Here is a 13,423-nt window from a genome sequence, read left to right as displayed (position 1 = left end):
TAATGCTGTGTGAGAACCTGCACTAATGCTCAGTTACCCCACGAGGGGATGTGTGGGGGAGTTTGCATAAGAGACTTGGCTCTGTATGAAGTGCTTGTGCACTTTGCTCACATCTTGTCTGTCTCTCTGCCATAGGGTCCTATTGAGGGTCAGAATGCTGTACTATCTCAAACAGGAGATGATCGGAATGCAGTGCCAAAAAGTGCTGGATGGAGCAGATGCCAGGTAAACATTAGCCTGAACCTTCTCACCTTATTACAGAGTTATTCTGTCATGGGAAAGAAAAACAGAAAACATGTGATAAGGGTGATCTGCCTGTGTCAGTGTGGTGGGAGGAGATGAAATGACATTTGTCATTTTACTGTCAACATTAGACTGACTTTTAGTATGGGAAATTTAGTTGTTCGCCCTGTTGTTTTGGAATGTGCTAGCCCATAAGAGAGAAAAGTCATATATGAGATCTTTTAAAAATCTCAATTATTTCTCCTAGAGATCACAAACGTTGTCGCAAACTGAGCTCAGATTTGATAATTGATATCATTGAAGATTGCAGTATGACCTTAAACATTTCTCATCGTGTTTACCCAAATCCAGATTAATTTAGCTGTACAATTTACAGTATGGTAAAAAATAGTCATACTGTATTTTATTGATTGTCTTATTTGTTTTTATTTTTATTTCTCCATTTTAGTAGAAACATATGAGACTTAGTTTATTTTTAAATTCAACACAGCTGAGAACTTAAAAAATGTCTGAGATAAAAGGGAGCAACCTCTCAGAAATACAGTTTACCACTGTTTTCATCTAAAGCCCTAAAGATTTGTGCATTTGTTACAATTATTTTTAAAGATTAGAGATTAATCTCAAGATCAAGGGCATGTTAAAAAAAACATATTTTTTTGTTTAACGTGGCTCTAATCCTCTTTCATACATTTGTGATTTTATTAATTTTTTATTCACTTCTGTATCCGTCTATATTTAAGGATAAGGTTTTGCTCTGTACTGGTGCAAGTCAGTTTAAGCCAGTTTGTACAGTGAGATAAACAGCAATGCGCCATCTGCTGTTCGGCGAAGGAAATTGAAGGAATGCTCTGGGATAACAACATCAGAATTTACAGAAATAGTTACAAAATGTACTACTTTCTATACTAAAACACAAAATGAGAAGTGTTAGAATGTACTTTTCCATACATTTGAAAGGGCTGTCGAACTCCAAAAATGTGCATAAGGCCCTACTATCAAAGTAATCTGTTTGTCTGCTTCACACTGACACCTATGGCATGATTTGTTCAAATTCTCACAAATATTTAACCCAAAGCTATCATATAAATATCTTATGGCTTCAGAAAGCTTGAAATATAGCTCATGGATCTCACACCACTGAAATGAAATACAGTATATTGTATCAGAAAGCTCCTGTTAGGAAGTGATTTCACTGGTTGTTTTCTTTTGCTGTCTCTCAGGGAGGTGGAGTTCTGGGTGCCTGAGGTGGATCATTCAGAGATGCCTGCTCTGTGGTGGGACTCTCTCTCGGATAAATGTCTGCTGTTAGGAGTATATAAGCATGGTGAGTCCGATCCACTCTGATGCAATTCTGGCTTCACGTCATCCAGATTGACTTGACTTCTAATGTCTCTCTGTATGTGCTTTAGGTTATGAGAAATATAATACCATTCGAGCGGACCCAGCACTGTGTTTCTTAGAAAGGGTTGGGCGGCCAGACGAGAAGGCCATAGCCGCTGAACAGAGAGGAAATGACTTCATGGATGGGTAAGAAAGGCACCCTTCTTTCTTACAGGTAGAAGTTTTTCAGTCTGCAGCAGGACTCTACAGTTTAACCCTGTTTGTGTGTGTGTTATCTGTGTGTGCAGGGATGTGGATGACCCAGAGTACAAACCCGCTCCAGCCTTGCTAAAGGATGATATGGAGGTACGCCAATGGTAGAGAGAGCCCTGGGCCTGAAAAGACCTTTACACACACACTCGCCTCTTACAAAATATGAAATAGTTTGACACTAAAGTGCCAAAGCACGCACTGAGTTTATAAATGAGGGTTTGGCAAGATCTAGAATTAACACCCAAATGCCAAATTCAAAAAATGTTGCGTAGTTAAACTGAATTTACAAAAAAAAATGGTGTGTAGGAGGAGAATGTTTCCATTATTACAATGTGTCATGTTTTTATCAATAGTGATGTAAAGTGAAGTTTAAAAAAAGAAATACTATGTACTGTCATTGATTTTGGTTCATTTTGGACAAAGTTTAGTCAGTCATTCGTGAGAAATGTGTTATAGTGTGTGTTATTAGATTAAACATGTTGGACCTCTTACTCCTCTTAGGATGATGCTTCTTCTCCAGGAGACTTGGTCATCACTGATGCAGGTGGAGGTACATTGTGTTTCAACAAATCAGTCCCTTTCAAAATACTCAATTGAATTGTCAGGTATTAACAGTGTGTGTGTTTATGCAGAAGGGGGTTCTTTATTGGATGGTGGAGGTGGGAATCAAGGTGCCGGCATGGGGGTCTACTGGCCCTCTCCTTCCGCACTGACTGCCCGACTCCGGCGTCTAATCACTGCATCTCAGCGCTTTACCAAGAGCAGACAAATACTTCAGATCCACCAGACACAGCATCAGACCATGACCCCTGCTATCTACACTCTGCCCCCAATGATCAGGGACACACTCAATCCCAAAATGGCAGCTAAAATTGAAAGACAACAGCGGTGAGAGATTTTAGCGGGAATTAAAAATGAACTCGTGATAGGCATGCGAAAGTAACATAGTGACGGGGAAAAAACGTTTTTATTCTGACATGGTTTAAAAGGATATTTCATCCCAAAATTTAAATTCTGTCTTTTTTTTCCAACCTCAAGTTGTTTGAAATCTATATAAATGTATTTATTCTGATGATCACAAAAGAAGTTTTTGTCAAGAATGTGTGAAACTAAACTGTTCTGGAGCACCATTGACTACCATTTTCCTACTGTAGTAGTCAGTAGTGCCCCAGAACTGTTGGATTAAATTATTCCTAATATCTTTTTAGTGTTCGCACGAACAAAGATATTTTTACAGTTTTGATATAACTTGAGGTTGAGTAAATTATGACGGAATCTTTGGGTAAACTGTTCTTTTAAATGACTCTCAATCAGTGGTCATGTGACCAGCCATGTTACAAACCAAGACCATTGAAATTTGTGAATTTTTTTAATAGCAGTTTCCTTATGTTATACTTTACTAATTCTGACATGTGTGTAATAGTTGGACACGGAGGGAGGAAGCAGATTTTTACCGTGTGGTTTCGACGTTTGGAGTAGTGTTCGATCCAGATTTGGGCCATTTCGACTGGACCAAGTTCAGAGCCATGGCTCGACTCCACAAGAAAACTGATGAGAGTCTACACAAGTACTTGTGTGCCTTTATTGCCATGTGCAGGAGGGTCTGCCGCCTCCTGGCCAGAGAAGGAGGTGAGTGCCACACACATATATTACTTTTTATACTCTTTAATAGTGTAGGATGTAACTATCTGTTACCTTTTCCTTCAGAAACAGTGGACTCCTCTCTCGCTATTCAGCCAATCACAGAAGAGCGCGCATCTCGAACGTTATACCGCGTGGAGCTGTTACGGAAGATAAGAGAACAGGTGTTGCGTCACCCTCAGCTCTACGAGCGTCTAGCCCTCTGCCAGCCGGGTCCAGATCTTCCAGTGTGGTGGGAACCAGGATCCCACGATCGGGATCTTCTCATTGGAGCGGCCAAGCATGGGGTCAGCCGGACAGACTACCACATCCTCCGTGACCCGGAGTTGTGCTTCGCCGCCGCCCAGAGGAACTACAGCCAGAAGAAGGGTAACGTGGCTCCGACCCAAACCCAGAATCAGGCGCTTTCACTGGGGCAGTTTCACGTCCCAAGCCCTCTCCAACACGTTCAGGCTAAAGGGGAGACTTCTGCTTCCCCTCTCTCTTTTCCAAGAGAGGATTCAAGCGAGCTGAAGGAGGAGCCGCTGTCGGGGGGAGAGCAGGAAAGAGGCGACAGAGAGATTCCTCCTGTCAGACCTCCCACACCTTCAGGAGTGGAGATGAAAGAAGAAGTGCATAAAGAAGGAGAGGGTGAGAGTCGAATGGTGGCAGCCAGAACTAAACCTCTCACGCCGAACTCGGCCACTCGAAAGCAGAAGAAGCTGAGTAAACGCAGTCGCAGGGAAGCCAGGAGGGGGTCGGGATCAGACTTGGATTCCAATGGCTCCTCCAGTTCTTCGTCGAGTTCCTCGTCAAGATCATCTTCCTCATCATCTTCTTCAACACGGTCTGGATCCAGTTCCTCATCCTCGTCTTCCTCCTGTTCCTCAGGGTCGTCGTCTTCATCGTCCTCGTCATCGTCATCCTCAGAGGACAGTGATAGTGAAGAGCTAGCAAAGAACGGTGAGTTGTTGGTTGTCAATGACACATTTGGGGCGGTTTCCCGGAAAGGGTTTAAGCCTATTCCAAGACTAACTTAAATGTTAGAGGTGTCTTGATTTTTTCCCGGAAAAACACGTATATGTGTGTCCCTTGTGTATGCAACTGTATTCAGGTGTTTAGTCAGCATACTAACTAATGCGTTAATGGCCAGTTCTGAGGGCATGAGGTTTAAAAGCATTCAGCAGATCTTTTGAAGAGTGCAGCCTAGAGACTATTAAAAGAGAGAGAACTGCTTACAGTCATTCATTACATACAGTGCCGTGAGACCATATTACACATTTAGGATTTATTAACCTGAAAGATTCAAGATTTTTTTTAATTAATAAATGAAGGAATATGTTCAAGATTCTGTACTTCATGACTCATTAAATGCAATGTTTTACAAACCATTTTGAACCAAAAATAAAAACTTCTGTCATCAACATTTATTCACCCTCATACCGTTCAAATCCTTTATATGATTTTGTTCTGTGAAACGCAAAATATGAACTGAGTGGTTTTGTGTCCATATAATGGAAGTCAATGAGACTTTATTTAAAATCTCTTATTTTGAGTTCTGCAGAAGAGAGAAAGTCATACAGGTTTGGAATGACAGGAGGGTGAGTAAATGATGAGAGAATTTCCGTCTTTGAGGGATCTTTAACTTTTTGCCAGCTAAGGTCAGATCTCTCCTCTCCAAATTGAACTAGACAAGATGCTGTTTGCTCATTGTGAAATCTTGTGGGCCTAATATGGATCTTCAGGTTTTGCACAACCAGTTTTACCAGCTCTAAATATAATCATAAATAATTTTATATTCATGCTGAGAAGAAATATGAGAAGAATAGTATGCAAGTGTGCAGTTCTTGAAATTATTTGTGTTGACATTGTTTCAGTTTGCCTGTACTATATTAATCGGTCTATGTGTGTTCTGGTAGCGTCAGCAGTGTCTGGTGTTAAAGGCTTCGATGAAGACAGTGTGGCCTCAGTCAATGCTACACAAGATGACATGCAAGACAGTCAGATGACTAACGGTATCACCAACCCACCCAACCCTTTCCAAGGTGGATATATGCTCGCTGCCTCCTACTGGCCAAAGGTAACACTGACACTGTAACATTTATTGTTTTAGGAAAGAGGAGGCCTACTGTGAGGTCCAAAATATTTATCCCCAAACCAAATTTTAAATACAAATTATAAAAAATTATGTAAAAGTTTATTTTGCACTGCTTCTAGGGCACTAGAGAAATGAAATCAATTTTGTTACATTTCCTTACTACCATCATTGCCGATAAAGCAAAATGACACTCAGACATAAAAACTGAGAAATTCCTTTATTTCAGTTAAACATTTCATCCAAGTTGTATTGATCATGTAATAAGTAATGCTAAACAACTGCATCAATTAAATAAAGTTTTCCATTTGAATGGTTTAAAAGTTTTCGAACATCCGTCTGCTTTAAAACAATATAATCCCTAATGTTTCTTCACATTTTTATTACGATGCAAGTATCCTCCAGTTAAATGTCTTGACAACATTTGTCTTCACATTGCAGGATCGTGTCATGATAAATCGATTGGATAGCATATGTCAGGCGGTGTTGAAGGGCAAGTGGCCAGCGGTTCGACGTGCGTATGAAGGCAATGCAGTGACTTCTTTCTACACCACCAAACTCCTGGACAGCGCAGGCACTCTCGTGGATGAGCCATCAGCCTCCCCTCAGAGTTCAAAGGTGAAGAAGCATGTTGCAGACAGAGAAAAGGAGTTCTCAGTCAAAATCAATAACGTATGTTATTTTATGTTCTCCCCACAAATGCTGATCTGCAATGTGATTGCAGTGCTCGGCATGTTTTCATTTTATCGTTTCATCCCCCTCCCCTTCTTTCTCTGTTTGAGTTTTTTCTTTCATTTGATTTTGCATTGAATGTTTTGCAGCTTCAGAGACGTAATTTAGAGACCCTAATGTAGAGTTTTTTATATAAATAAATCGAATTTTAAGGCAGCAGACCTTCACTAAAGACATACATGTGGCTTAAATGATTTGTTTAATAATATTCTCTTAACCTTAAAGCAGGAAGGCAGCCTTAAACTGACTTTCCAGAAGCAGGGCTTGCCTCTGAAGCGCCCCCTGGAGGGTGAGGAGGGACCTCTTGCACAGCAGCAGTACCTGGCCCGGCTACAAGAACTACAGAACGCATCTGATACCAGCCTGGCAGACTACACCAAAACACAGAACAACTATCCACAAGGTTACTACAACCATACACACTCACACAAATGCCTCACACAACACCATACGATGAATGAAACTAGAAATCCATATGGAGTTTGTTGACTTGGATAACACTCAATTGCTTGTTCTTTGTGTTTTCGCAGGGCTGTCGGGGCAGATGCATCTGAATGGAATGATGGACGGACAGCCTGTGGTAAAAAAGAAAAGAGGAAGGCGGAAGAACGTGGGGGGCGTGGACCTGCTGTTCATGAACAGAAACAGGCCTCCCATGATGCCAGAGCAGGTATGACAGTTGTGCACCTCCTTAAAAAATGTAGGTCGATACAGTAAGTTATTGTGGCGTTACCAATTCATGGCTACATGTCACATGCAGGTTCCTGCCGGCTGGACTGGGGACGTCCCTAGCGTATCTGCTCCCCCTAGTTCGAGCACACCTCAGGGACCTGGTCCTCTAGACACAGAGAGCCGTGTTCCCGTCATCAGCCTCAAAGACGGAACTCGATTAGCTGGAGAAGACGCTCCTAAACGAAAAGATCTCGACCAGTGGCTGAAGGAGCACCCAGGCTTTGTGGCAGATGTGGGAGCCTTTATCCCTGTAAATACAAAACACATTCCTAATTTGTTTTAGTTAATGGTTTGGCTCAAGAAAGTCAACAAATCATAATTTTTTGCAGAGTGCTAATAAGCTGCAGTTTCAAGATGGCCGACCAAAACAAAAGAGACATCGCTGCAGAAACCCTAACAAAATTGACATCAACAGCCTGACAGGAGAAGAAAGAGTCCAGATAATCAATAGGCGAAATGCTCGCAAGGTCAGAGTGTGTTTAGTGTGAATGCAAAATGTGTACTTAGTTTTCTTTATGCACTACTGGTATGTAATATGTGTGACAACTTTTTTTGTTGCAGATTGGTGGTGCATTTGCTCCTCCTCTGAAAGATTTATGTCGGTTCCTGCAAGAGAATCCAGAGTATGGTGTCCCACCTGAGTGGGCCGACGTTGTGAAACAGTCTGTGAGTTAAAAAACATTTTGCACATTAAATATATTAAAATCATCTTAGTCTTAGTGCTATAACAGTTTGTTTGTGTTCACAGGGTTACCTTCCCGAAAGTATGTTCGACCGCATCCTGACAGGCCCCATCGTTCCCGAAGAGGTGAGCCGACGAGGTCGACGTCCCAAAAACGCTCTTGCTAAAGCGGCCCTAGCGGCCAACGCAAGTGCCAATGCAGCCCTGGGCCTCAACCCTCTCCTGAGCAACGGCCTCCTCGCCGGGTTGGATCTGCCCAGTCTTCAAGCTCTTCAGCACAACCTTCAGAGTCTCCAGTCTCTCCAGCTCACCACCGGCCTCATGGGACTGCCCAATGACCCCGCCAACATGGCCGCCATGTTTCCAATGATGCTGTCTGGAATGCCTGGTCTTCTAGGGATGAGCGGTCTCCTTGGTAAAGCTTCACAGGAAGCAGCGGATGTTCCCTCAACAGGTGATGAAGAGGAGAAAAAGAAGACCAGTAGGGACTTGGCCACACCCAAATGTTCGACTTCAGGTCCGGACGGCAAAGTGGAAAGGACAGAGGGTCAAAGTTCCAAAGCCAGCACGTCTACGGCAAGCAACTCGAATCAAACAAGTGCTTCTGCTTCAGGCCACTCGCTGGGCCTCAACCCCCTCCTCTTCTCTAGTGTGCTCTACCCAGGGATGCTTCTTACTCCAGGCCTTAACCTGCCTGTGGCTAGTCAGCCTCAAGCCGCAAACACTCAGCCAACCCCACCACCACAACCTGCTGCCTCTGATGCCACGCCCCAACAGCCTGGCCTATCAGAGGAGAAAGACAGCGATGAGGAGGAGGAGCCTGACGAAAAGAAGGAGAACGGTGGTCCAGAAGGTTCAGCGAAGGCGGAGTCGTCGTCCTCCGAGTCCGACAGCTCCTCCTCGTCATCAGGCGATTCCGATTCCAGCGATGAAGACTGAGTCTTTATACATGTATAAATAAATATTATATATTTATATACATCTCTTAGAAATGTATACATATAAACACACATAGGAATTATCCTGCATTTACTACATCATGTCTTTTTTTTGTTCCATGTAAATATCATAGCTAAAGTGTTGTGTAATGAAGAGGGAAAAAATGGAGATCCTAGAAAACTGAAATTAAATTTCAGTGTTCGTTTAGGTACAACGTTGTTCGAAGAGACATTTTGCATGTCGAAAAACTTAGTAGATCTACGGACTTTGTGAACTTGTTTTACACAATGATGTACAATTGCGACAGACGAGAAGCAAAAACAAAAAGGCATTATTGTTCTAGCTATGTCGGGATTTAATTTTATTCAAGAGATGAGGATGTTGTTGCTCATGTAGAGCTGTATACTTAATATATTTTATTTGGGAGAAAGAACACGACTGTTTTTTGTTTTATTTTTAAATACTTTAAGCAGGATCCTGAACACATAGACTTCACAGAGCATACCTTCAGATCCACAGCAATAACACACAGGCAGCTTATGAATGTCACTGAAAGCTGTAGAGACCATGCATTCAACAACTCGCATTTATTTACTTATTTTCTTTTTCTTTCTTTTTCATAAATCTCCATCACAGCTATTTTACCCAAAGATTTGAGTTTTATCAGAAACGCATGACTCCATCTTGCAAGCACACAGTCACATACACGGTACAGTCTTAAGATATTCAGTGAAAACATTATTTTGCTGTGTTCATGGACAGAGAAACACATTGCTTGCAGTGCCTGAAACCTACATGTGTCTGTCTATATATATATGTTTAGAACAAACTTAATATTTATAAGTCAACATCCTTCACACTGTGTGTGTGTGTGTGTGTGTGTGTGTTTGTACATTCAGAACAAACATTCTTTTATAGTTCAGACAGCACTGTGTGTATGTGTGATGTTCTGTCTGAAAACCTTTGCCTCAATTTGTGTGAAAATCTATGTGTCCAAGGTCCTGTCACCCTAATATTTAACCTTCTTAATAATTTTGCAAACATCAGTGCAAATTCTCCTTTTTTCCCTTCATTTTCAGAGACTGCTCCAGTATTGTCATAATATTATTCCTCACAGCGACCTGTTGGGGTCTCCACATATGAACACCCCACAAGTGTATTGAACGGAATTCAAGTATTTCCAGTAGTATTTCAAGTTAAATGGTTTCTTTCTCAGATCCTCTAGTGTAATAAAGGTCAAAATCCCAGGTTTCTCTAGTTTGCTGATCCACATAGCCGCCTTGCTGCTGTTAGATGTAAATGATCTAGAAGTGTCCTTACGCCATACTTCCGTGTCTATTCCTCACTGCTCTGTGAAAAAATCCTTGGCCAACACAATGAACCTCATTGGCATTTTGAATCAGGATGTGTATGACATTTGTGTTTCCGTCATGTGTGCTGATGGGCGCTTGTTCTAGACTGTTAGGATCATTTTTAGGATAGGAGATGAGTTAAGTCTCTTGCCTCACGTTTGTTCACGTTCAGGTTGGCTACTGAAATTTTCCATTTGTGATGCAACTTTCTTCTGGATGCACTGCACAATGCAACTCTTTGCCTGTCTCACTAGTGAACACCGTTATATGGGTATTTCTGAGCATGTATAATTTTGTTTCACACAGACGCCCTCAATTCTTCTCACACAAGGTGTTTTTAGTCGTCTTCTCTTCACTGTGGCATCAGATATTTCTGTTTCTACAGTTCGTGCTGAGCCGCACACTTTGAAACTGTGTCCAGGTATTGCTGCTTTCCACTTCTTCCCAAAACCGTTCCTCTTATGATGACATTAGCATCGATAGCATCTCATTTAGTGGACTTATGTTTAAAGAAGAATCGCAGGTTTGACAGAGAATGGGAAATTTAAGCAGATTTTTTTATCATTTTTGTGGTGTACATTATTTCAATATTATGGTTGTATTTAATGTTGCATTTATGAGAATTGAAACGCTGGACTACTGACCAGAATCAGGGCAAGATTTGCCATCACGGCACAATGACATCCATCATACAACATAAAGAGAAATATAAACACACTACTGCAAATAAACATTTGTATTCCATTATGTGAAACATTGCTCTGACAGACAGACTCATTTGCTTTCATGACTTGTTTCATTTCATACTTTCAATATTTTAAGATTAAAGCCCTTTTTGTGTTTTTGGACGGTTGCAATACTTGCAAGTTGTGGCCTGTGTAGTCAATTAACGCTTCTTGTAGTGCAGGATGTATGTCTTAAAAAAGTTTGTAATTTATTGAATTCCTTTCTATGAAGTTCTATAGAAGAAATTGAGGTTTAATTATTTTTATTAAACATATTTCTGACTCTACAGAAAAATCTTGTCTCATGTCAAATTTGTCAAATGTATTTGTTTTGAGCTGAAGCAGCAGTTATTAAAATGTATAAATTAAATGTCCTGTTGCTCTTTATTAATCCTTAATGAAAGACTGAGCTTGTATTTCGTTGAAATTTAATTTAAGGATATAATATTCAAGCAACAATGCCATTGAATATAATTTACACATTGTTTTAATCTGTTTCTGTGCTTTTATAAAAAAGAAAATATAGTAATCTACCTTTGTGACCACTTCTCAAGTAATGCATTATTATACATTTTAAAATTTTCATGGGTACCAATTATAATGTTGCACGCCAGAACAACCACAGGGGGAGATCTTGTCGTGTTTTCCATTTCAGTGGTTTTCATCGTTGGGCCCCCTTTATGTTGGGTGCATCCTCCAAAATAAAGATTTAGAATTTTAACTAAACAAAAATAATGTATAGACGGTTTCCTCTTAAAACATAAACAAACTTTGCTGCTCATGCGCACTTTTGTGACTTCTGGTTAAGTTGGTGGTCATACCCAAGATAAATTTAAGTCTGTGATATTCTACAAGACAAAACATTCAGTGTCTTAATTAGTTTCATAGCTTTTTTATCTCAATAGCAAAATAGCTGTGTGCTGCTCAGAAATGCACAAACGTTGTTTGGGACTAGCCAAAAAGAACAAAAACTTGTGTTTAATTATGTTAAAAGTCAATTATTAATGTCATGATTCTGCCGCATTATGTCATGTTTCTCTTGGTTTAGTGGCAGGATCATGACAGAGTCTCATGTTTTGTGTGGAGAGTCCTTATGTACTTCCATACGCTCTCTCCGGTCTCGTCTCTGTTCCCATCCACTCGTCTCCTCGTTAAGAGATTCAGATTTATTAATGCCCTACACCTGTTCCCCTCTTTATTTGCTCCCTTATTTAATGCCCTTGTGTCTTCTGTCCTCTGTAGTGTATGGACCATTGAGAGGAATACCATAACCCCCCCCCGCACTTGTTCTTTGATTGCCATCATCAAAGGGCAAACCCTTTTGCTTCTCCGTGGGGTATTTACTACTCCTAAGCTTCAAAGCAAGCAAAAGGAGATATGAGAAGACTCTGTTTGCATTTGTAGTTTGTCCAGAGTCACTTATCAAGATCAAAAGAATTTCAGCTAAGTTTTATGAGAAGACCCCCATCGCCTTCCACAGACAAAGACGAGTTACTTTCCCTCCAAAGGTGCCACCGTTTGATTGGGTCAGTCACAGCTATAGGAAGTGACCTCCTCACAACTTAAATAAGAGATCACTCTCTTCACTTCTCGCTCTTCCTTGTTTTTCACCTTTGGACCTGCCTCGACCAGAAACCAGTTCTTGGAGTCTCTTTGGAGATTGCCTTCATCCCCATCGGGGGGTGGGAGAAGGAACAATGGACTGCGGCCTACCACTGAGCCACGAGGCCAGAACTTTTCCATCGAGATCGCATCCTGAAACCAATTGCAACCTTGCCATCCCTCCAAACGCTACGGATACAAATACAGCACAGAGCTCGCAAGTATTCCGTCCTATTCATAGAATAGCTGCGTTAAGTTTGTGCCTCTGTTAAAGATGTTTTATTGTTGTTCAGATGCTACTCTCACAATCTATTCTTCTCACATTTCTATCTCTCCTCTCTCCATATGTGTATTCATGTTGTGTGTTTATTTGTATTTGCGATCGTTAAGTGTACCATTTAGATATAGTTTAATAAACAACCATATATTCATCTGTGATGGGTTTCTGTTATCAATGCTCACAACGCAAAGTCAATTCAACCGTGTTAGATCAAGGCTACCTCTGCTCCAGCCTCTGTTTAGTGAAGTAACGTAACTTATGGCCATGAGATAACGTAAAGTGTATTAATTATTGATGCATTCGCTGGACGAATGAAAACCAATATTGTTATACTGTACATTACTAATCAGAGACTGTAAAATATGTATATTTAATAACGATAATTACACATATTCTACATTGAGCTAAACTAATTCCTTGACTGTACTGATGTTTAAATAACTCAGTTCATTAATTTGATCTAGACAGATCTGGTGGAGAATTTATTTGGTGAGCTAAGCTCGTCATTATTTTAACATGCAGCTAAAACCGCTACACCTCTGTCTTGTGCTGGTACATTGTGATTGTTTGGTGAGGTCCAGTTATTTGTATTTAAGTCAAGTGTTGTCTTAGTCTTGTTTAGTTCATTAATCCTTGTTCCTGTTTCTATGTTACCACCTCTTGGGGTTTTCTTCGATCATTTATTATTAATAGTCTAACCCCTTACCCGCTGTCTGCACCTGGGTCCTCTGTCCGTGTCTCACCACTCGCGATCATGACAATTAACTCAAGGTTTATTGAATAATTATACAATCAATATCACATCAGATGTTATAAAATAAAAAACAA

General features: G+C 40.8%; 1 protein-coding gene across 4 annotated transcripts in view; it reads left to right on the top strand.

The window, feature by feature from the left end:
• chd9 (chromodomain helicase DNA binding protein 9) overlaps positions 1-11,074 on the top strand; it is a 71,817-nt gene extending 60,743 nt beyond the window's left edge. Inside the window, exons 24-39 of one of the 4 annotated variants that reach the window (XM_079466529.1) lie at positions 136-225; positions 1,464-1,567; positions 1,653-1,770; positions 1,872-1,929; positions 2,338-2,386; positions 2,469-2,724; positions 3,260-3,465; positions 3,544-4,419; positions 5,376-5,536; positions 5,993-6,169; positions 6,512-6,686; positions 6,814-6,953; positions 7,044-7,265; positions 7,345-7,482; positions 7,577-7,681; positions 7,764-11,074. In XM_079466529.1, the coding sequence (XP_079322655.1) occupies positions 136-225; positions 1,464-1,567; positions 1,653-1,770; positions 1,872-1,929; positions 2,338-2,386; positions 2,469-2,724; positions 3,260-3,465; positions 3,544-4,419; positions 5,376-5,536; positions 5,993-6,169; positions 6,512-6,686; positions 6,814-6,953; positions 7,044-7,265; positions 7,345-7,482; positions 7,577-7,681; positions 7,764-8,636 (3,748 nt within the window). In that variant the 3' untranslated portion in view covers positions 8,637-11,074. Of the gene's footprint in view, positions 1-135; positions 226-1,463; positions 1,568-1,652; positions 1,771-1,871; positions 1,930-2,337; positions 2,387-2,468; positions 2,725-3,259; positions 3,466-3,543; positions 4,420-5,375; positions 5,537-5,992; positions 6,224-6,508; positions 6,687-6,813; positions 6,954-7,043; positions 7,266-7,344; positions 7,483-7,576; positions 7,682-7,763 lie in introns of all 4 variants that reach the window. The other 3 variants (XM_079466528.1, XM_079466527.1, XM_079466526.1) reach the window with 3 other exon arrangements.
• The last annotated feature ends 2,349 nt before the right edge of the window (positions 11,075-13,423 follow it).

The sequence above is a fragment of the Barbatula barbatula genome (genome assembly GCF_947034865.1).
Source record: "Barbatula barbatula genome assembly, chromosome: 1".
Lineage (NCBI taxonomy): Eukaryota > Metazoa > Chordata > Actinopteri > Cypriniformes > Nemacheilidae > Barbatula > Barbatula barbatula.
This window is presented reverse-complemented; position numbering and strand designations above follow the sequence as displayed.